Source organism: Aythya fuligula, chromosome 7 (genome assembly GCF_009819795.1).
Source record: "Aythya fuligula isolate bAytFul2 chromosome 7, bAytFul2.pri, whole genome shotgun sequence".
In the NCBI taxonomy this organism is placed as follows: Eukaryota; Metazoa; Chordata; class Aves; order Anseriformes; family Anatidae; genus Aythya; species Aythya fuligula.
The window spans coordinates 20,158,295-20,182,502 of NC_045565.1; the positions used below are offsets into that span (position 1 = coordinate 20,158,295).

The 24,208-nt window shown below is 35.3% G+C and overlaps 1 protein-coding gene across 2 annotated transcripts in view; it reads left to right on the forward strand.

Moving 5' to 3' along the window:
* The window catches only part of KIF20B (kinesin family member 20B), a 36,224-nt gene extending 12,313 nt beyond the window's left edge, over positions 1–23,911 (forward strand). The window contains exons 14-34 of one of the 2 annotated variants that reach the window (XM_032191652.1): positions 286–425; positions 948–1,098; positions 1,590–1,857; positions 2,447–2,508; positions 2,688–2,807; positions 4,336–4,501; positions 7,798–9,004; positions 9,438–9,576; positions 10,570–10,692; positions 11,132–11,192; positions 11,812–11,937; positions 12,202–12,338; positions 13,418–13,573; positions 14,521–14,697; positions 15,621–15,782; positions 16,746–16,856; positions 17,907–18,110; positions 19,249–19,326; positions 20,157–20,304; positions 21,611–21,765; positions 23,701–23,911. In XM_032191652.1, coding sequence (XP_032047543.1) covers positions 286–425; positions 948–1,098; positions 1,590–1,857; positions 2,447–2,508; positions 2,688–2,807; positions 4,336–4,501; positions 7,798–9,004; positions 9,438–9,576; positions 10,570–10,692; positions 11,132–11,192; positions 11,812–11,937; positions 12,202–12,338; positions 13,418–13,573; positions 14,521–14,697; positions 15,621–15,782; positions 16,746–16,856; positions 17,907–18,110; positions 19,249–19,326; positions 20,157–20,304; positions 21,611–21,765; positions 23,701–23,778 — 3,969 coding nt within the window. In that variant the 3' untranslated portion in view covers positions 23,779–23,911. The remainder of the gene's footprint in view (positions 1–285; positions 426–947; positions 1,099–1,589; positions 1,858–2,446; positions 2,509–2,687; positions 2,808–4,335; positions 4,502–7,797; positions 9,005–9,437; positions 9,577–10,569; positions 10,693–11,131; positions 11,193–11,811; positions 11,938–12,201; positions 12,339–13,417; positions 13,574–14,520; positions 14,698–15,620; positions 15,783–16,745; positions 16,857–17,906; positions 18,111–19,248; positions 19,327–20,156; positions 20,305–21,610; positions 21,766–23,700) is intronic. The other variant, XM_032191653.1, reaches the window with a different exon arrangement.
* Positions 23,912–24,208: the final 297 nt, after the last annotated feature.

The following is a 24,208-nucleotide window of genomic DNA, read 5'->3' on the forward strand; positions in this document are numbered from 1 at the left end:
TTATCTCAACCAAAAATGGGCATTTGAAATACAAGAGCTAAAAAAGCTTAATTTTTAAGGACTTAAAGTTCTTGACAAATGCCATTTCTGTGCAAACTTATCTGTTCGGTACTAGCACAGCATTTTATTCTTCAATCTAATTGTGAATGCTCTTGTTTATGAAGAAGTTAATAAAAGAATTTTTTTCAAACATAGTAAAGTGGTGTTTTAGTGTTCAAGGAATGGGGAAAAATTTCACTTCTGGGGAAACCAATACTTTATGAAAAATGCTAATTGTAATTCTAGGCACTGCTGAGTCTTATAGAACACTTGAAGAACAAACTTATTACTGAAAAGAAAAATAAGCTAATGCTGGAATTAAAAATTCGTGAAGAAGTGATACAAGAACTTTCCCGATACTTTGCTCAGGAGGAAATAAATTTCAAGTAAGTTAGCTTTTAATTTGACTTAGAACTATTGCTTAAAAATAAGGAAATACACTTATTTCTTAAAATCTGACCTTTGGCCGTAATAGATTGTACTCTTCTGCTAGGCTTGCTCTGTTACTCTTACCTGTTAATATATCTGTTTCTATTTCTACTATGAGTTCAGGAAAAATACACTGTATGAAAGTTTGGGGGGCCATGGGAAGGGGGAGGCTGTATCTCTGGAGTCCTTAGTGATACTCCAGACAAGTATTCTGGCTCAAGAAACTTAGGAAAAAAATGCTTCTAGTATACACTTCCATCTGTTGTAATTCCTCCTTGCTCTGTTTGCTGCCATCTCCCAACTCCATTCCCCCAGCAAATCTTGGGGAGTGGGGGGGAAATACACTTCTATTTTTAGTGTAAGAGTAGTATTCTGTGTATTATTCTGTTGTGCCAAAATAAAGGAGAAACATCTTTGTTTATGGGAAGCTGTACTAATAACTTAGCAGCTCTTTTGGCTGACTTTCTTTTCTACTACAGAAAGTGTCTTTCTCATGAACGTGAACGGCTCGAAGAAAATTCTGAAAGGCGTCTGGAAATCTTCAAGGAACTTGTAAATGGTTATACTAGAAACCCTGATGAAGAAGAGAAATTAAAGGATCAGTCTTGCAGTGAGCAGGCTGGACCTCTGGTATTTTTTATTGACTTTTTCCCCTGAAGCTGTTTTGTTTCTTACTAATTGTTATGGGGTGGGATCCCTTATCGGGATTAGACAGAAGGATTATTTCAAGGATGTTTTCTAAAGCTGTATCCTCAGAAAGATGTTAAATGAAATATAGATAGAAGAATGGTTGCTGAGTCTTAAGTACACATTCAGAAGTCTTAGCTTGTATGTTAAACTTGGACGCAAGTTATCTGTAGTTGTATGAAAGGGAATGTAATGGTGGATCATTAGACGCTATAGAAATAGAGTAACTGTTACTTGATAATAGGCTTGTATGTGGAGGGAGACAAGGACTGGCAACCAAGTTGCATATGAACTCACAAGTTAGGGTTTGAAGCTGGAACTAAAATTGTCTTTATATAGTTGAATTCATAATGGTGTTCTACATTATTTTTCTAGAAATAATGGTTATTGTGTAATTATTTGCCAATTTTTAATGGATGTGAATTATCTTTCAGGATGGAGAATATAGCGAAGTGCCAGGCACCTGCATTGATCTTGAGGGCATTATTGATTCTCTGCAGAATGATGTCATTGATATTAAAAAGCAGGCAGAAGCAGCACACAGGTACATTGTGTCCCTAGAGGACCCACAGGAAGCTGTAGGTTGGCTTGAAAAGCAGCTGGGAAAAATTACCACTGAACTAACGAAGACCAAAGAAGAACTGACAAAGAAAACCACTGAACTAGCCAAAGCTGAAGAAGAGCTGACACAGAAAAACAGGGGTGAGTTAGGTATAATTGATATGGAAGGCAGAAGAAATAAATAGTTAACCAAGGTGAAATGGAAATAATTTGTTTGAGCAGGAACTGGGGGGGGTGGAGGAGGGAAGCTCTAGAACTGGGAACCATGTTGCATACCAGAAGTGGTAACCTGTTTTGTGTGTATTCAGGTTGTTCAACACAAATCTTGGTTGTTCCATTTTATTTCTTCTAGGACAAGTCTGCAACAAACAGTTATAAGCTTTCTGAAGTGTGGGGTAGAATGTCTATGTTATTGATGATTATGTTGTAATCCCTATGCTTTACATGATGTTGAGGCAGTGTTTTCAGGTACCTTGTGGAATATTGACAAAGGATACAACGATTTCAACATTCTCTTGATAAGACTTATGCTTAATATGGGTTGCAAGACTCCATTATCCTTCTCCAAGAAATCTAGACGACTTTTGAAATGTGTTCTTTGAGAAGTTAATGTGAAAATGAATCAATTTATTCAGAAGCTACTTCGGTACAAGAGTATTTAGAAAAATGCACTAGTGAGTAAACAATACAATGGCTGCTTATATTATGCAGACTTCTCTGTATGTTACAGACCTTGAAATGCAGATGACTAAACTGGATGAGTCTGCTGAGCAACTTAAAAAAGCAACTGAGGTAATTTTATCAAGAAAATCCTTTGCTACTTTGATTCTGGTAGCTTAAAATGCTTTTTTTCAGTCTGTTTATAGCTCTTTCACTTGAGCTTATCTGAACTTGCTTTAAAAAGCATTGTTTAATTCAACAACTTAATACTACATTAGAAACTGACTGAACTGCTGTTTCATATTTCCAAGAAAATGAATACACAGAATACAAGGATTCAAGAACTAATGGACATCGTGGGGCAAAAGGATGATGTTATTACAAGGCTACAAGATTTAATATCCCATTTAGAAGAAACTGTAGAAGACTATGTAAGTTGTACATAACTCAATTTTCTTTATACAAAAAATCTAGACCTATGCTTGCCATGGATTTATCTGTTTTGGAAAACTAATTTTCTGTTAGTAGTTATAACTTCTAGGTTTGGTCTCAACACACTTGTTTCCATTTCAAGCAATACCAAGTGGAAAATGTGTGTGTTGGGGTTGAAATATGAAAGACGAGACTTCAGAAGCATGGAACTGAAGTTACTGGAGGACTGTTGATGAGACTGAGTAGGCCCTCTAAAGAAACAGCTCACACTGGGAGGGCTTAGGCAGTGGGAACAAACAGATTGTGTCATTGACTGTACTTTGGCCCAAATGAAAGGGAGGACTAAGAGGAAGAGATCAAATTTAACTGAAGCTCGAGGTTAATAATACAAAGATCAACTGTGTGAATTAGGAACGAAAATATTAGTGTGGCCCAACAACCATCATCCCACAGACCCACTTCCAAAGAAAGAGCCAGAGTATGTACAACCAGGGTATCTCTGCTTTTGTTGTGACTAATAAACTTGCTACTGGCTAATGTACTGCTAGTTGCTGAATTCCTAAAGTGTACCTGGTCAGTGTGTGTAGATTTAAAAAATAAAATAAGAAAAAACATGCAGTTGCTTTTTTGAACCTGATGCTCAGTAGTCTTAAGTAGTTCTGAGAACACTAAATGGAGTTTACTTTGTCAGCATTCAATCAGTTTCTCTTCCCCTGAAAAGATAAGGCTTTGACCTTGCTTAGCTTTTGACTCCCTAGCTCTTCCTCACTGCGATTTAGGTTTTCTATAGTATTAAAGCTGAGTGAGAGTCGCAATGACTGCTACTTATTATTACTATTTCTTCCAAGAGCAAGGTTCCAACTCTATCCAATGTTTCTATGAGACTGTGTGGCATGACACTTAAAACATGGCCACGAGCCTTAATGCTATTAGGAAGATTTTCCTTGAAGTCCTGAGGATGAGTAATAAGTCCTTGGCAGTGCCAGCATGGCTTACTGTTTGTGTCATCTTGCAAGAAACTAACTCACCTTAACTCAGTTGTACATACTTTAGACCAGGTGTTTGACAGAACTGACTATGCTTTCAAACTGCATTGTCTGTCATGAATAAAATTATCTGTGCCTTTGAAGTTGATTATAACTCCAAACTATAGCAAACATACAAGCTCATCACTTCAGTGTCATAAGAGCTGGTGATTTGTCCTTCAAACAAATTGGCAATTATATAAACCCTGTACATAGGAAATCCTTTTTTGGGTGGTAAACTCATTGATTGTATGTGAATCTTTACATTTTTGCAGTTTCCCAAGCTCTTGCTCTGCCTTCTATATTGTTGAAAGCATTGTGCTCTCGGTATCTGAAGGCATACTTGCTCTTGCTTTAAGATATGTAATTGATTTCTATGGGGGTTTTCAGAGGAACATCTTACCCAAATATTTTTTGTATGCAAATACATTTACAAAATGCACTAAGACTTAAGTGCTCATTTTGTAAAAACTTCAATGTAACTGACTTTATTTTAATCCAGGACAAGACTGTAACTAGCATTAAAAGAAAAATGGCAGAGGAGAGCTCTAACAAAGTAGCTGAAAGCAGCCAGGTAAAGGAATCTGAGGAAACTGTATTGGAAGTGGGAAGAAAGCGTTCATTAGGAAATGAACCTACTGCGGAAGAAGAGCCACCTACAAAGAAAGGTACAATTTCTACCGTCACAGGACAAGGTGTCTTTCAAAAAAACTTGATTCCTATTCCAGAGCAGAAGCCAAAAGTTGCGAAGCGTAAACTTTGTGGTATGAGGAGAAAATCTGTGCTAAAATGTAAATGGAAGTAACTGTTACGTAAATGCTTGTTTGCAGAAGGTCTTATACTGTTCACTCTTAAAAGCTTAAAATAAAAGTTAGTTTTTTAGACTGCTTCCTCTGTTGCTTTTTCCTCATCTGCTGATAAACTCCCAGACTCAGTAATTCTAATCTTCAGGATTGTTTTCATATTAACCTTACTTCCACTTCTGCTCTTCTTCTGGGAGAGTAACATCACCTGCTCAAGTGCTTCAAAACTTCTCAGGACAAGCATCAAAGCTGTCAATGACTTACTAATTGCTCAGTCATAAACATTGCCACACAGCACATATTGTAATTCTGTGTGTGTGCTGTGAACACACCAGCACTGGTCAAGATGATAGTGCTGGCAAAGAAGAAAAGATTTCCATCTGAATAGAATTAACTATTTAAGTCCATAGCTGGCCTGTTGCACAGCTCTTATGTTCTTATGTTTGCACTTTCAGTTATCTTGCTTTCTTTACTTTGTTTGCAAGTTTGCCAGGGTACCACTTCTTATTTCTATCAGCGTCATTAAAGTCTGTTTAATCATCAAGATGGAGCTATGTGGGCCTGATTTGTGCAGGCAGAGCTTACAGGTACCATTTCACATTTAACTTCTGGACACAGCTGGGCTTCAGTTTCCTAGAACTATGGAACCCATATGCAAAAAGGGAATCAAACATCCCTTTGACACTTCCCTTTGACCCTTTATTTCTTGCTCTTTTCTTTCTTGCCTTCCTCTTGCAAAGTAAGTTTGAGGAAGGAAATCTAGGCCTTGTTTGGATGAGGATGCTGCCCTAGGAAGTAGGGGAAGCAAGTAATTCTCGACAGGTTCTAGGAGTGATTATACAAACTAACAGCCAACAGATTCATAAAGTGTTAAGCAGAGGTGTGTTTAGTATTGGAACAACATTCACAAGTGTTTTGTGCAAGGAAAAGTCTGGAGGAAGAGACTAGGTTTGCCAACAGTAACCAAGGGAGGTAAAATACTAGGCTGGGTGGGCAAATGGTATGTGTAACCCAGTAGAGCATTTCTGCTGTTTTACAACTTAATTGAACAATTGTCGAATATCTGAAGTCTCACTGAAAGAAAGTTTTGTCTCTGTCAGAAGATGGCTTGGTACACCAAACATCTCTGTCTCTACCATCTTTGTTTGGAGTGAATACTGGATCCTAATGGTACCACTTGAAGGTACCATGTACATCAGTGTTACAGGGGGAGGTGGGGGCAGTTGATGAAGCTGGTGTAGACTCTTTAATACACTAGATAGTAGTAGGTTTGTTATAATGACTAAAACACTCAAAAAAAAAAAAAAAAAAAAGAAATTAATTCTGAGAACTGACAGTTTCATCATTGAGATTTTTCTGTTGAGAAATACAGGCTATTCAGTCATTTTAGGTGTTCCTCTTATTTTTAGGTGTTTAAGTGTCTGACTTCAAACCTGAGCTGTGAGATGTTCCATAATGGTTAAAAATACATGTTAAAAAATTTTCCCATTTTTGTTAAATATACTTGGCACAATAGAAAAAAGAGCACAAATATATTGTGTTGGCTGTTTCATAGGATTTTGCCATACTAGTGGCATGAGCTAAATTTGTTTTAAGAGATGATGTGTTATCTTGGCTTGAAGTTTTTGTACATTTCTTTGGCCTTTAGGTCTTGCCTTCCATGTTTTGGGACGGTGCTTTTAGTACTTCCTGCATTAGAAGATTCTGGACTGAATGGCACACTATCTTCTTGCAGTAATATTTATCTTGCTTTATAAGCATGATTATGGTTTTCAGCACAAAGCATCGCAATTGCTTCTAATTCCTCTTGTGAATGGCTATCTTCTTCTTGCTGTAGGTGTTGGGCTATAAGCTCTTCAATTTCTCTCTTGATGCCTGAGATAACAAAGTACCTTATAGTACCTCAGCTCCTTTCCCCTTCAGTGAAGTATGTAAAACAGTCTAGTATGAGGAATATGTAGTGTTTAGTTTGATACGTTTTCTTGGGCCTGCCTACACAATTGGCCTTTCAGAGGAAAACTATCTCCTAACCCAAAACTTTTAGTCTTCTAGAACTTAAAAGCATGGCTTTACAAGCTAAAGTACTGCTATCATTGTGTTTGATCTAGCAGGAGCTTCTGCTAGGTCTAATTAGAAGAGATCAGCAGGAAGAAAGTGTTTGGTAGAATTTGATGACTATTTTTATTAAATTGGTTGCGGGCTGTCTGTAAGAGTTGTTGGATCAGTTCAGAGGCTGTTTCCATGCAGTGCATGTGATGCTACGTGATATGGCTGCCCAATTCCACCCTGTGGTAGGTGCAGTACTTGCAGGAAACAGTATCTCCCTAGAATACATAATTGTCATAACCTCAATCTTAGAGATGGTCAGGCTTTTTTGTTCTAAAACATGGCATGCATGTTACTGAACAGGTGGCTGGATTCTTAAGCACTCATGAAATGCAGCTGGAGTCCCTTTTGATAGAGAGAAAATGCATGTGATTTTTAGTTAATTGCTCATTACTTATGGAAAAATCAGTCTCAAGCTAATAAAATATTTATGCAATTTGAGTTTGGAAATTTTTATCTCTTTCTGAGAGAACTTTGCATGTGATGCTGTAGGTGTAGGCAAAAGTGGTGATTCTTATTTTTTAAGAGTCCAATTGAAAAAAGAGGAGGGGAAGGATAGGAACACTGAGCAATAAACTTGTGCGGGATTTCAGCTTCCTTTTTAAAATAAGGGGACATTGAGTATGAATGAAACTTCTCAAAAAGCGTATCGTGTTTGCTCTTCTAAATATAGTTTGGATGATTAGCAGTATTGAAGGGATTGTTGAACCAGTGAATGTGGAAACTGGATAGAACTAAATTATCTAGCTCATAATATTGGAACATTTTTATAAACTAGATAAATTCTCTACTAGCGTTAGAGTAGAAGGTTTGAACAGAGCTAAGGCAGAGAATTCTTTCAGGCTGAGGGCCTTTTGGTGCAAAGTACTTAGAAGTCCAAGGCACCTATTTCATGTTAAGCTATTCAGAGGGCTTTAATTACTTTGAGACTTCAAAATGCCATCTGACGTGAGGGTATGTTTTCCATATTGTGACCATTTTTCACATCATAATTGCTACTTGGTATTGCTAATAACTTAATGATTTTCATCAACCTGAGCTGTATTCATTTTTAGGAGCTGTGAAAGACAGTTGGGAAGATTTCTCGATAGAGCGAGAAAGAACTGAACACGTGAACCAAAATAGTTATGACAAACATATGGAAATGCTAGCACTGAAGGAAAGAGTTGAAACCTTGGAGAGTCAGATAGCTGCACTTGAAGAACAATGCAGAAGAGAAAAAAATGAAAAAGAAGAGTTCAGTGAGCAGGTAACAAACTTGCAACTTCAGCTCTCCCACTCTGAAGAAAGGGCAACTGGCTTGAGTGAAGAGCTTCAGCAGTATCGAACTGACTATCAGCAAATTGTTTCTGAATTGGATAAGCAGAAGACTATAAATAAGGAGAAAGAAGAAAAGATTCTTCAACTAAATAAGGAAGTAGAAGATGCCAAACAAAATATAATTGATAAAGTGTCACAAATAAAAACAATGCAGTCCAAAGTAGATAAGCTATGTAAATCTCACTTAGAGTCTCATGCTATGGATTTAGTTGATCTAAAGGATTCCTTAGATTATAAAAAAGATGAATCGGAGACATCTCAAATTAATTCTATGTATATGCAGTCCCAAACTACTTCTATAGCAGATCCAAGATGGGAGAGCTCCTTTCATTACAGTATTGAAAGCATTTGGGAAGAATGCAAAAGTATTATTAAGGCTTCCTCGCAGAAAAGTCAGCAGATCAAAGAACTAGTTCAAGAAGTTGAAAACTTAAAGAAGGGGCTTGAGGACATAGAAAATTGTAATAATCAACTAAAAGTAAAACTAAGTGAGATTACAAAACAAGATAGTCAGTCCATAAAGGAAAAGGATCTTATGGATCAGTTGCAAGAGCAAATCCAAAAGAAAACTCAAGATTTTGAAAAACAGGCTGCAGAAGATCATAGAGTAATTAAGCAATTTGAGGAGGAAGTTACAAGTTACAAGGTAAAAATAAGAGAACTTGAATGCCTCTTAGAAGCTTTTCAAAAAAAAGAAGACAGCATGACAAAGTTAGAAGAAATACTTAAAGAAAAGGAATCTATTATTTTAAATTTAGAAGCTAATACAGTAGCTCTGCAAGAAAGATGTGCTAATTCAGATCAAAAAATCAAAGAGTTACATAATCAAGAAGCAAATTTGAACGAAGAAGTTGTGCAGTTGACAAACAGCTTGGAGAAGATGAAACACTCTCTTTGGGAAAAGGAGAAATATGAAAATGAGAGAACACAGTCCATAGAACTGTAAGTAAATAGTGAGATAACTCATAGCCCTTTGAGACTGAGTCTGAGTTAAAACTACCTTCTATGAACACTGATCTTCTTTAACATAACACATCTGCATGTTATCAATATCATTTACTAAACTACTACTACAAGATATCTTATTACCTTGAAATTAAGGGGAAAACAGAAACATGCAGGGTAACAAATTGGGGATTTATAATAGTTTTATGCTGTATATTCATGAGAACTGAATTTGAGTAGTTTGTTGCTTTAGCACCTTAGGAAAAGCTGAAATCTGAAAGTAAAAGTATAGAGTTTGTTATTGATCTTGATAGATCTGAGATACTATTTATTGATAGAAACCGACAGTCAGAGCTTGGCTTAACCTGTGAATGTTGTTTCTTTCAGATGAGTAATAATGTTATTTCTGTCTTTTTATTTCTAACACCAGGCTAAATAAAGATCTCTTTGATAGTTCTGCCCTTGTACAGAGTTTGAAAAAAGATTTGCAGACGAAAGAGGAAGATTACGAAGATTTGAAAGAGAAATTTTCTGATGCTAAGAAACAAATCCAGCAAGTACAAAAAGAGGTTTGTAGTCGTAGTCAAGGTGTTTCTTCTGCAATTTTATTCTTGGTTTTATTTGAAACATGTTTCTCTCAAATCTCCAACTTTGAAGGTTAAGTGTTTCATGTTAAGACTATTTTGTTATACAGCTAGAGTAGCTGTGAATTGTTAATATTTCTGTTGAAGCTGTAGAGAAGATGAGGTGCCAAAATGTGGTTTAATATAGGTAATGGGGGGAGGAAGAAGTAAATTTTATTAGTAACCTTGAAAAAGGGTTGTGGGGAAAGAAAGGATGATTTGATTATGGTGAGATACTTTACTATAACAAGTATCATGTCTTACACTGGTATTTGCGCTAACTTTAAAGCCTCAACCTTCAGACTTGTGGAAAATGAATATATCTGGGAGGAAAAGTGGTATATACCAGAAGAAGAAAGCACTCCAAGACTTCTTTTCAATTTCAGTTATTTTTTGTATTAGTAACTTGTAGTAATAATAATTGTTAATATATAGTTATGAAGTGATAGTTTCTTAGAACCTGATAAGTTACTGCAAGAATTTAGTACAAAAGATTGGAAGAGTTTGGGATTGAAAATTAAGTCTTAAAAATGTAATAGTGTCTTTCTTGTAGCCTTATGCTTACTGACCTTTTACTGCTCAGTTTGGTGGTTAATCCTTCTTTATTTGACAAAGAGTAAGGGGTGGTGAAATCATGTCAAAAAACTGTTGTTTTTCCAACTAGACAACTAAATTTGGAGTTTAGATTATGCCATTTGAATTTTGTTTTTCCTGCCAAACATACTGTAATAACTGATGGAAAATCGTGTCAGAAAGAATGCACAGTATAATGCACATCCAGACCCTGAAATTTAGTTAAGATGTTCATATTCTTGCAATAAATTGATTTTTTTTTTAATGAAAGTATTTAGTTATTTAGGTAGCTTAGATTGTATAAAAAAAAGCTTGTAACTAATTGTCAGCTTTGTTTGTTGTCTCTGCATTCTACCTCCATTGTAGGTGTCCACAATGCGTTCCGAAGAGAAATCCCTGAGGAACAAAGTTAATGAACTTGAAAAAATCAAAAAACAGTTGAGTGAAGAACTGGATATCAAACAGCGTGCTATCCAGCAATTTAAAAGGGTATTTTTTTTTTCTCTTAATTTTTTAACTAGTCTGTTAATGACATGTTCTCTAAGTAACAAAGCTTACAGAACTGGAGGTAAAACTAAAGTAGCCAGCTCAAACTAGACATAACAGATAGAAAGTGTTTAAAAAATTATTGCAGAACACTGGTAATTTTTTTTTAAATACAGCAATCAGCTTAGTAAATACATATGTAATACCCTGATTCTATTTTGTGATGTCTACTTTTATTAGTTGAGATGTCCTTCTCTAAACCTTTTTTATCAGCTTGAATGCTCCTTTTACACTATATAGAAAAAAATATTTATTCTAGACTGTCTTAAATGTTCCACTCATTCAAGTTCAGAATGAAAAGCTTTGTAGGCTGCTACTGATTTCTAGTATGTATGTTTTTCTTTCAACACTCTTTTTTTAACTTGCTTTCAATGATATGTAGGAGCAGTTGAGTAATGAGAAGCTGGAAGAAGTATCCAGACAGTATGAGAATACACGTAAAGGTCAGAAAAAGCCATTACTTTTCTGTTTTTTGTGCGTGGAATGTCAGTGTAATGAGTTGTCATGCTATTAACTACCTTGATAAGTTTTACGTATTTGTATTGTGAGACATGATTTGAGAAACCCTAAGCTGAATGTTAAAATGTTAGTTAGCAATTAATTTTTGTTGTATCACTATTATCAAGTGTATTTGAAAGCAGAGAAACAGAATTAAAATAAGAAACAAGTCCTTGAGAAAGTGTAGATACGCTGTACTTTCTTTAATCTGGTATTTATTTGCCAAAATAAATGACCTTTAACAAAAATCAAACACTGAAATACGAAATTCTACAACAATAGATTCTGTAGGCTTGATGAACTTAGAGTAGCTGAATCATGGCTTTCTCATAATACAGTCAATATTCTTATTTATCTTAAACTTAGATGAGAGATTTAACTCTATTTAGTAAGACTTTCTTAAGCTTTTTTATGTATTTGTATATAAATATTTGAATAGAGATGCTCTATTTCTAATAGATCTTTTGATCATAGGGGGAAACTACTTTGTATTGAAGGCTTTCTTAGAAAAAATCATGGGAACTGGTAGGGGGTTCATCTGTAAATTTATTTTCAAACCTTCAGAACTCAGTGCAAAAGAAAAAATAATTGAAGATATGCGGATGACGTTAGAAGAACAAGAGCAGACTCAGATTGAACAAGAACATGTGCTTGAAGTCAAATTAGAAGAAAACAGCAGATTAGTTTCAGGTAATCTCTCCAGGGAAAGGAAGCAGGGAGGCAATGTTGTTTTTTTTTATATATGTTGCAGTAGCCACTTCCATTTTCCAGTTGACCATTATTTAGGTATTAATTTTCTGTAATACATAACAAATTTCTAATAGTTGTAGGCTTCTGTTATTCCTTTGTGTTAGTAGCTGATAAAGCCAAGTGACTTTAGCAGGTAAATGTTAATGTGGTCAAATACATATTTGAAACTACACACCATGTAACCTCATTTTCTGTACCAACCAGAATTGGAAATGTGGAAGCAGAAATATATGCAGTTGAATAACCAGAGCAATACTGAATGGCAGCCAAAGATGATCGGAAATGATGACACAAACATAAATGGAAATGAGGAATTAATAAAGCTGCAGAAAGAACTGAAGGTAAAATAGGGTGACTTAATTCATACTTAATTTTAAAGCTGTACCTTCTAGGAGACTAGTTTTTTTTTCATAATCATATGATAAGGAGTACAACTTTCCCTACATTATGCTACAATGGACAGTGCTTCTGTTGCTGCCTTCCCCTGAACGTTTGTCTTAACCAGTCTGACTTCCTTCATTGATATAAAGAAATAGACTCTCACTGGAATTTCCGAAGTGATTATACAACAGATTGCATTTATTCTATTAGTGCAATGGTTCTGCACTTTTTTCTTTCCTCCTGAAAAATTATTTGTTTCTAATACATAAAACAAATGCTATCCTTCAAACAGAAGGGAAAGTTGAACGCTCATTGCTCCATTTTATACTAGATCTACACAATATAAACCAAGTACTTAGTCGATTTGTACATCATATGCAAGAAGGAAATACGTACTCGAGGCAAATCATAAACTTCAGATGATAGTTTTGTCAAACCTGTTTCCTGTCAATAGATTTGGTTAACTAAATAAGCTATTTAGATTACGTAGACTTTTTTCCAAGCAGTTTCTCAGGTGCTGTCTTCCTTACATAAGAGAAGGATAAGAGATTTGATTGTGATTTAAAAAAAAAAAAAAAAAAAGGCAAGGTTGCTGTGGATTGGCCATTCTTAGGTACTCATCTACTCCTACCATTTAAATTGTACTGCATTCTTCGCTTTTCAGTCTTAAATTAGAAGCAAGTTTGCTAATGTTTCCTGTAAGGTGGCATAAAATATTAGATGCTTGTAAGTTAGAAGGGTCTCCTTAGTACTACTTTTGGTGTAACTTTTATAGTGCTCATGATTTAGTTGGAGCATTTTTAAAGAAATGTTCTATGAAGTCGCTTCTTTCTGAATAAGAAATGCTGAAAATTGATAATGTCTTTTCCAATAGAAAAGAAGTGATGAATATCTAATGCCAGCATTTGAGAATATGCTGGAGTAAAACTGTTAGTATTTATCTTTTTGAAACAAGTCTATTTAATGGTAATCTGGCTTTTAAGACTTTGGTTTTGCTTGATTTCTTATGACTTCATTTCAAATCTTTTTTTATAAATAGGAAAATGAGGCAAAATATCAAACTGACAGAAAAAAGTGGATGGAAGAAAAAAAAGGACTCATAGATCAAGTAAAAGAAGCTGAGAGCCATCGCAACAGAGAAATGAAAAAATTTTCTGAGGACAGAGAGCGTCATATAAAGCAGCAAGCAGAAATTGTAAGTGATGAGGTCTTGGCAGAGTGCTTTAGTGTAAGTCTGTAGTACAGAACAAATTTCATGTCAAGTACTAGCAGTATCAGCATTTGAGAGTAGGTGACATTTGTCAAAGTCCACTCACTTTCTTACGTGACACAAAGCCCAGATGAGATGTTCTCAATATGGAAAAGGGAAGGAGGGTCAAAGAATAAATAATAATAAAAAAAAAAAAAAAGTACGGGATCTACAACTGAAAATGAATTACTGTTTAATGAAGCTAAGGAAACATTTCAAATAACAATTTGTTTCTTGGGTCTTCTATAAATCTTCTATAAAAATAGAATCCTATAAGGCCTTCGAAGGATGAAGAAAGAATAATCAGAAGTTGGCGAGAAAAAAGCTTCTCTCCAGATAAAAAGTAAAAACACTTGGTCAAAATGCCAGTTGTTTTGCTCCCATGTAGCTTTCAAAACAGTGACTGATATTTTATGAAAATATAACTACTTTGCGTGCTCACAAGCCTGTTGTCATGTCTGCAACTTCTTAAGCACATGAAACTGTATGAATCTGTACAGTCTACAGAACTATATTTATTATCTAGAAGTAGTTAGCATTGACTTTGTGGACCTGCAACCAGCACAGAAAAAACATTAGGAGCTTAGTATTACTATCACTGTTACTTTTCCTGATGCTTGTTAATAATCACTTTAACAAACAGAGGTTGAAGTTCTTTGGGAAAAAATCTTTCTTCACAAGGAGAGTAATATAGACTGAAAATTGAAGCATGGTTTGCTTTTGTGTATTTGTATACAGTATATTTGTAGTTCTGCATGTCCTTTTTAAGATGTAAAAGCGCTCTCAAGTTTTCTAAGGCCATAAAATAGCACTAACTATATGAAGCCAAACTCTCAGAACAGTTTGGATAGTGTGTAGTAGTAGTGTTTGTTTTTAATCTTTTCTCCATTTAGGAAAGACTTACTGCAGAGCTGGTGGAAAAGGACAGCAATCTTAATAAGTGGCGTGAAGAGAGAGATAAATTAGTAGAAGCTTTGGAAGTACAGCTCAAGACTTTGGCTTCTAAGACCATACAAAAAGATAAAGAAATAGCAGAACTGAAACAGTCTGTCCTAAAGGATTCAGGAAAGGTTAGTTTTTTTTTTTTTTTCTTACCATGTCAATTGCTTCCAATAAATTCTGCAAAACACTTCTCTTACTCACCATTTCAGCTGCATTTTTGTTCTGAAACATGGTCATATTAACATTTGCAGCCAGCTTAAAATAAGGCTGGCTTTATGTTCTTTTGAAACTGAATTTGTGTTAGTGGCTAAAATTTCAAAATATTTAATAGTTCAAATAAATGCACAAATCAATTTGATTCTTTGTTTGCAAGGTTGGACTAAAAATTATTTTAAAATGACTTTTCCTGTAGCTTGTAGGACTTTGCCCCAGGCTAGGCTTAACACTTGATAGGAAATAGTTTTCTCTTTCTTTCTTCAGGTGCTTTTCTGATCTAACATGTAGAGTGGCATGAGATGAGAGAAGTGAGGAAAGTTGAAAGAAAACAATGGAGGCAGAGAAGGAATGATTTCTCAAGTTTTTTTTAATTTCTGTGTCCAGCTTTTAACCAGGATAGAAAATCTAATTAGAAGCATAGGACTTCAAAAGCTAAACAGAAGACTGATTTAGTTATCCCTTCTCTGGATATTTGAACTCAGTCTTTCCAGGTGAACATGCTTAAAACAAAATGATCCCAACTGCTGGCTCTTTCACAGCAGCAAGGACTTAACGGAAAAAATAGAAAGCCAAACTTCTTAGACCTCAGGGAAGATGACTGAAGCACATAAGTAGAGCAAAATAAAAATTGTATTACATCTTTCCAGGCTTTGTGACTTATTTACTTCCAATAGTGGCCACACAAATAATTTAAACTATTGTAGCTTTCGCTTGATAGAATTACAGGCTAGAACAGGCTAAAATTAATGCTATTGAGTAATTGCAGTGCTGCTCATGTATATGTTAATTCTTTTTGCCAATCCTGTAATTTGGCAATTTTTATTATGTTTGTTAGGATAATGAAACTGTGATAGAACTAAGAAAACAGTTGGCTGATAAAGAGGACTTCATAAAGGAATTGAAAAAATGCATTAACCATGAAAGCCTTCAATTTTCACCAGAAGTACCTTTACATGAAGAAAGTCAAGATACAGTGGATTTGCCTGTAAACAAAGAGGTATGATTAGTACATACTAATGTTTGTTATATTAGAGAAAATATTAATGATTGTTCTGTTCCTTTCTCAGTATATATTTGTGAGATACTGGTAATATCCCAAAAGTTATAATTTCAGGAACTTCCAAAATGAACTGTTAAGTGTATTTTTTAAAAAAGTTCCCATGTTCCCAAAAGATTGTGTAGGTTATCATGCATTCTCCACTAATCTTGCTGATATAATTCTAGTATCCAGATAATGAAATTTGCAAGCTCTACTACATCTGTCTGGCTTGAAAGAAAAAACAAGTGCTGCTAGACTTCTCTTTTGATTATCCCCACGTGTCCAAGCAAACAGCATGACCAGCGTGATTAAACAAGTTTGTGGCTGGTGCTATTATTACTATTGGAAGATATACATATGCAGTTTTCTTGTTTATGTGGCATGAGGAAAAGGCTAGCAATACAGCTTCAGAAGTAGCTTCTGTTTTGTTCTTTCATTTACTTTCCTGTAAAATAGTTGTTCCCAACAGCAGTGCTCACATCAGTCCCATTCTGTTTGTTTGAATTGACTTAACTGGTTTTACTATTCCTGCTTCTGTGAAGGGTTATGCATGGACACTCACTACTTATGAATGAGGAGAAAAGCCAACTGGTGTTGACAGTCATTGAGAGTGCTGTGAGAGCAGGAAGGGAATAGATGACAAGGTGACCAGAATCACACACCCCTAGATAGAATCTCCCTTTGCCACTTTCAGAGACAGAGTATTGAAAAAGATGGACTGTTGCTGAGACCCAGCAGCTCACATCTTACAATCACATCATGATGTTACTTGCTTCTCAGACTTGTGCTGTCTTTTAGTCTAGGTGTTCATGAGGTGTCTGTGCTTGAGATTTTATAACTTTAGAAAACTCTGTGTTTTCTTTTTTTTTTTTTTTAAGTTTATTCTATAGGATAACTTCTATTCATTCTAAATATTTACAGTTTATGAAGAAACAAAGTGAGATTAATCCAATCACTGGAGACACTGTTCCAATAAGACATGAAGTTAAGGAGAATGATTCCAACAGTGCTTCTTCATTAAGTGAAACTGAGGTTGGTATGAAACTTTAAACTGGAAAGTTTTATAGTTGTATAGTGTATGGATTTGATAAATATAAAAATGGGTAGGAAAGAGTGTGATGTCTGAACAATTCTAAAGTTATTCTGCAAGTATCTTTTGACATGATCAGATTGTCTGATTTGAGAGCTTTTGGTAGCTCCAAAAGCTGAAGAAACGTAACTTAGTGGTGAATTTTATCTGTGCTTTTGAAAATTGAAAACTTTCATTATAAAGTAGCTGATTAGATAAGCCACCTGGAAAAATACTTCTGAAGCCATGTTAGCTGAGGATGCTAACCAACCCTATGCAAATCTTTGATTGCTAACTTTCATAAAGTAGCAGTTATATAAAGAAAAATGTTATGTTATTATTAACCAACTCATTCTTGGAAATGCAAGATGTGTGGTTCTTGCTGTTTGGCTGTGAGGTGGTACCAGAGAAAATCTTCAGCTTGTTGACAACATTGCTGTCTGAATGCCTGGGCTTACTCCAGGGAAAAAAGTGATAAGACTCCTGCAGATTGAATTTGGCTTGTAGCTTGCCAGCTGGACCTTGTTATTTACACAATTAACTTCCATAGTGTTGAAGGAGAAGGGCAAACTCTCTGAAAATAAGCTACAGAGAAATTCAATTTTTCTGTCTAAAGCTCTTGTATCTGCCTAAACCTCTTGTACCTGCCTAGTTCCTGAGCAGCAGAATTGAGATGGACAATCATGTCAATTCTGCTGCTGATAGCTGCATGAACAACCCAGTTGTTTGTGCCCTTGAGGAAAATGACCTGGAAAGTATCAAGCTGAATTCAGCATGGAAAACTTAAGTTTTTATTCCAATCTATAACTGGAAAAAAATAAAGATCCCCTAGAAAATAAGGGTTAAACTCGGTTATAATTGGAGTAGAGTTCTTCTGTCATAAAAACTCTGTAAACTAGTATCTGAAAAACTGATTGAATGCTTACTTCACGTATCCTTTTCCAGGGGGATTGCATTATATTTTTATCTCATAATTACTTAATTTGTTTCCTAAAAATTTCCATATATTGCAGGAGCATTCAGAAACTGTCCTTGACTCTTCTGAAGTGTCCACAGAAAACGGAAGAACTAGTCGGTTCCCAAAACCAGAGATGGAAATCCAGTTCACACCTCTGCAACCAAATAAGATGGAAGTAAAGCATCAGGGCAGTGCCTTACCTGTGACAGTTAAAATGCTCAAAACAAGAAGGAAAAGGAAGAGTGACGAAATGGATGAGGTATGACCTAGACCAATTAACAAAGTATTGTGTAGTTTTTAAATGTATTACTGTGATACTTTATTAGAAATTTATTATCTGATTCTCAAGGAGATTACCGAGGTCTACAAATACCTCTATATCAGGGAGGGGCAAGGGAGTGAAAGAAGTTTAAATAGACATGAGTGGTGGATCTCCAGTCTGTGTTGAATAAGGCCATAGACTTCAATATATCCAGACTCTGGTCCCATGTCCCTGCCTTGCATTTCCTCTTTGCCTTTTACACTGTGCTCTCCCTGCCAGCACCATTTGCTGTGTCTCCAGCTCTCATTTGTGGGATTGCAGACCAATTCTACGGAATTGATAGTTTTGGCTTTGGCAACTGTTGTTATCAGTTCTCTCCTAATACATAATTTCAAATTAAGCTTAATCAACACAGTCCAGAACTCCAAGGCCACCTCCTTTTTTTTTTTTTCCATCATATGAGGGGCTGCACAGAACTGCACCAGCACCTGAACTTTGCTGTTTTCTGTAGACTTGAATGAACTGAAATTAATTAAGTTGGGCTAGGTTATATGCTGCAGCCTTCTTAATGTGCTGTGATGTTTATATGTGAGCCTGAGACTCCACTGCAGTTCAGGATGGTATATGTTGTTCCCTGCACGTTACCAGCATACTTTTCACTGGCATTATATTCTTTAATAGAATTGTCGATGTGCAGTTTTGCTTCACATGGATCTTCAAAGAAAAGTTTATGTAGAGAGATGCCTTAATTCTATTGTTAATCTGTTAGTAACAATCTGTTTTTATCATTGTCACCATAAACCTGAAAGCAACTCAATAAATCTAAGTATAAATTCAACTTACATGTTTGCTTGTTAAATACCTCAATACTGGATGTGTACGAAATAATGGAGAGAAGAGAATTTCAAATGGCAGAATGGTTTGCCTACAGGTATTTCTAGTTCCTTTTAAGTTTATTTAGCATTTGAATAGTTACCACTATCCAATTATCCATATTAGCAAAATATCCAAATATCCACATTAGCAAATACCTCCATACTGTTAGCCATAGCGTTTAAGTTTAAGCAGTGGTTGTTTATATGACAAATTATTTCTGGAAGAATCCTAGCCAAAATTTACGTATTTATTTTCCTAGGATTTTGTGAAAAGTGAAAACAAGAAAAATGAAAAATCTATGGCTTTTAGCTCACCTTCTACAAGCAACAAGAAAACGGTTTGTTTTTTGTTTTTTTTTTTGTTTTTCCTATTTTTGAGGTATTTCTTCTTCTTTTGAAGTATTTTAGTGTTTCTGAAGTTTTTTATTTATTTATTTTTAATTTTTGATGGTTTGGCATTTTCTGTAATGCATTTCTGTAACTTTCTGGAGATGTGAAAGGAGTGAACATTATTACTCAGCAATATCTTATCTCACTCAAGTATATAGATAAGGTTTCTTAAACACTTTGTTCCTCTTAAATCCTATAGGCTAACCAAGGAGAGAGTAAGTCTGTTTGCCAAGTGTGTACTGGCTGTATTGTATAATGATCTGGAGGAAAGGATGTTGAGGAAAGTCAAGTTTGAGTGTATCAATAAGTGCTGTTGTAGGTGATGCTCTTGAAGGAGAACTAAAGTTCATTTAAATGCATGTCACTTAAATGCACATCACTTAAATGCACAACAATTACAAAAATGTCTTCAGGCTGCAGTACTGTCCTGGGCAAGTTCAGAGGGTGGGTACTGTATTTTTTTTTTTTTTTTCCTATCAGTTTCCTTATATTTTATTTATAATTAGAATGGTTTGTGTAAAGAAATGCTCTACAACCTGGAATTGATGTTTAAAGAAACTGTTTTCAGGTATTTCACTCATGCCCGGAAATACTTGAAACATTGACAACTTTTTCTGGATATAGAATGAGATACTCCCACAGCGAGCAATATAGACTAAAGTGGTGTCAGTAGCAAAGCTCAAAATGTCAGCTTAAAAATAACATTGAAATAAAATGGATTTAAATTTGAAAATAAGTCAGACTTCAGCTTAAACATTGGTCTTGTATTTCTGCTCAGGTGTCTACTACACAGACGTCTAGAAAAGAATATTCTCTAAGAAAGCAAGAATCTACATCAAACAAAAGGTCAACTAGAAAAAAGGATGGAACACTACAAAAACTTGGAGGCTTTTTTCAGAGTTCTCCTACTATTATTCATTCTAAAGGTTTGTACAGAATAAATAAAACTTACTCTGTGTTTTCTGGGCATTGTGTAATGGCGTGTTTCTACTGTGGTCTGTTAATGTGCGTGTTATTAAAGGACATGTCTGCCATGTTAAGTAGTTTATGAAATAATGGAAACTGAACTAGGGACTGCTATGTTGAATTCTGCAGAGTGGAAAAGGCTATCTTGATTGCAAGGACCACACAGTTCTAAAGTTTTGGTTAAATGTAAAAGGTAATCTTGGTGGGATTAGAGGCCACTAAGAATTAGGAGGTGAACTAAATCCAAATTCAAAATCCTTTGTATTTCCATAAGTAAACCTTTTTTTTTTTCCATCTTTACCTGTCCATGTTTTCTGTGTAATGTGTAATAATGACTTTTGATGCATGTATTTGTGAGAAGATTAGTTCTACAGAATGTGAAAGCTATATGATAATACAGAATACATTAATTGCCATATTTTATTGATGATCTTCCTTATATTTAAATATAAATTTGGGAAGATTAACTGCTAGGCATCTTCATTGAAGAACCTTTTCTGTTCTTTCCTACAGGAATGTACAATCTGAGGTTCTATGGCTTAAAAAGATTAGCAGAATGCATAAAACATGATCAGTTTTAAGTCCCAAAAGACACTCTTATCTGGCTGGTTCAAACATTCAGTGTAGATAGTGAAAACTGAAGATCTCTACACCAATTTGAAAAGTTGCTACAAAATAGATGTTATTTCTGTGTTTTAAAATAATCTAGTTGATGATAGTGGGATTGTTCAAAACTTTCCAGGTTTATATCTATTCTATGGAGACAGCATATCAATAGAAACCAAATTCAGACTATTCAAAATTTCAACCTGGAATTACTTAATTCAAGTAAATGAGTTTCAGTTTTTAACCTTCATTACCACATCTGGTATTTTCTTTCCCTATTTGCATAACTTAGTATTTCTGGAGTTTTCTTGTTTTCTTCTAGCTCATAATATGCAAGTACTCATCTCTTTAGAGATTTAGTACTAGTTTGAAACTATGTAAGTGTATAAACTTAAGCCTGCTGTCCAACTCCTGCTGAAGTTTAACTTTTAGTGACATTTGAACCCGAATTTATTTTAATATCCCTTTTGAATATATACTTTAAACTCTTGCATCCAAAAAGCTGTTTCATCTGTAGAAACCGTGGTGGTGAAATAAAATATTTGAATGTTTCAGCTTTATTCTGTTTATTTTTAACTACTTTTTTTTTGTATTCATTAACTTTTTGAGGCTCACTAAACCAGTAAGATACTGACTTATGACTTAAAAAAATTCTTCTAGCAAAGAAGCTGATGGCAACAATAAGCTCTCCAAAGAGCTCTCCGAAGTCTTCAGAACCAGAAAGTCTCAAAGAAAATGAGATCAAGCCCAAAAGAGCTAAGAGAAAGCTGTATTCAACTGACATTTCCTACCCTCTAGATATCTCTGCTTCTTCAGTAAGTACTTACAGGTTACTCTAATGTAATATATTTCTATAATCTTTGCTTAAAATAAGCTATAAGGGGAACAGAACAAACTTGAAAGTCTGGTAAATTTGCATAAGGGGTGTGATAGTACTGAGTGTTTCTTGATTATACCTAGCCATTCTTTTTGGTAATTTTTTCCTACTGTTTTACTTTATTTTCTATTATCACCTCTCTTCTGTGTTTGATTGTGACTTGATAGGTGATATAAACAATCTTGGAGATCTCTTTCTATTTGGAGCCATAAGTAGCTTAGTTCTGGTAACGGGGAATGTGAATTATTCTGCTACAGTAGTTGAGTCATAATGTATGTGTTTCTTCCAGCAATTAACTGGCATAACATAACTTGTTATACTATACTACTTATGCTATGCTAGTTAACTATAGCATAAAGAAAGAATAGAAATACAGGCAATTTAGGGATCCATTAATTTGGAACAGCATGATCAAAGCACTAAAGAAAATTCTGCATGTACGATTAACTTGGCAGTGGAAGTGAGTGCTTAAGGTAACTTCAAATTCCATTTATGTCTAGCTTATCTTTAGGTTACTTTAAAATGTGTATACATCTGTGCTTTTCCAAAGTACACTTTAGACAGCCTGCTGGGTATGCTTGAGCTGTGTTCTCCTGTCTAAGCCAGTTTATGAAGGGTCTTAAGTGCTAAGGCTTGATGTACTGTTCCTGAAATGCGATTTCATGGCTCTCAGTAGCTATGGTGCTGGTAGTACTCCTGCTCTATTAGAACTACGTCTTTTAAATCTGTTTAAGCCTTTCTTCTATTCATGATGGTGAGCATTTGTCCATGCTGCATTATCTCATTGAATTTTCTTCATTCAAATTGTATGAATGAAGGAGGCAGAAACCAAAATGTTGTTTGTTAGAAGATTAAGAAAATGGGACAGAACTACAGAGACAAAAGAAACTGAGAAACATGAAATTGAAAGGAAAAATGAAAGATGGAATTCTGGGTGTCGTGGTTTAACCTGGCTGGCAGCTAAACACCATGCAGCCGTTCGCTCACCCTCCCCCCTCCCTCTCTGGGACGGGGAAATGGAAAGTGAGGCCCGTGAGTTGAGATGAAGACAGTTTAATAAGACAGGAAAATAATAATAACAAAATAATAACAATAATAATAATACAATGGTGATAATAGGAAAATAATAATAATATGTACAAACAAGTGATGCACAATGCAATTGCTCACCACCCGCTGACCGATGCTCAGCCTAACCCCAAGCAGTCCGGCCCCCTCCCCCCAGCTAGCCACCCCTATATGTTGTTTAGCATGATGTCAGATGGTATGGAATACCCCTTTGGCTAGTTTGGGTCACCTGTCCTGGGTCTGTCCCCTCCCAGCTCTTACTGCACCCCCAGCCTGCCTGTTGGCAGGACAGAGCGAAAGGCTGAGATGTCCTTGGCTTGGTATAAGCACTGCTCTGCAACAATTAAAACATCGGGGCATCGGGGGGTTATCAGCACTCTTCTCATCCTAAGCCAAAACACAGCATTCCACCAGCTACTAGGAAGAAAATTAATTCTGTTCTAACTGAAACCAGGACACTGGGAAAGTGAGAAAGCCACAGAAGTTTAAGCTATAAATGTGTTTTGAACACCTCATTTCACAAAATGAGTATTAGAGTTAAGAAATTAAATTTGCCTTTAGATTTTCTTTGGACATTTTTTAAGATAAAAGGAATTTTGTATGGTCATAGCATTTTTATTGCTTCTAATCAAGCAGCTATAAAATGGTCTCTGTCCTATAAACATCTGGTTAAAAGATAAGATGTTTTCAGAATGAAATTTGCTTATTATGGGGAGAAAAACATGTAGTTGATTACATGAGTCTAGAAGTGTATGTCAGCCTTCTATAAAGAAAAGATGAGTAACTCTTGAAATGTCTTTTTCAGATTTTTATAGAACAAAATGAGAAGGAAAGCGATCATCTAATCATCAAGCGACGTCTCCGATCAAAAACAGCTAAATAATCTTGCAGAAGCATGTTTGTATTTCCTAGTCAAGGCATGCTTTATTGTATTATTTTAGCTGATTGTATATAGGAGGTGATAGATACTTTGTCATGCTACTAAGCTTGTATATTGATATGTAGAATATTCCTGATGGTTTCAAACTTTGACTTAATTAAAATTGAAATAAGCTCAAGAAAGCTTGTATCGTTTTTTTATAGGAACTGTTCCTTAGTTACCCGTTGTTCAGTGATAACTATGCCTGTGAAGAACGGCTTAAATTCTTGTTTTCAGGTGGCTTGTATACTTACCCTAAACTTGGGGTGGCGAGGTTAGGAGGAAGAGTACACATCATGACTTGTGCATCCTTAAATTCTTTATAATCCCTGAAGGATGAAGGAGTATTAATATCCATAAATGTAATCTGGTATTTCAAGTGACACAGTTTGGT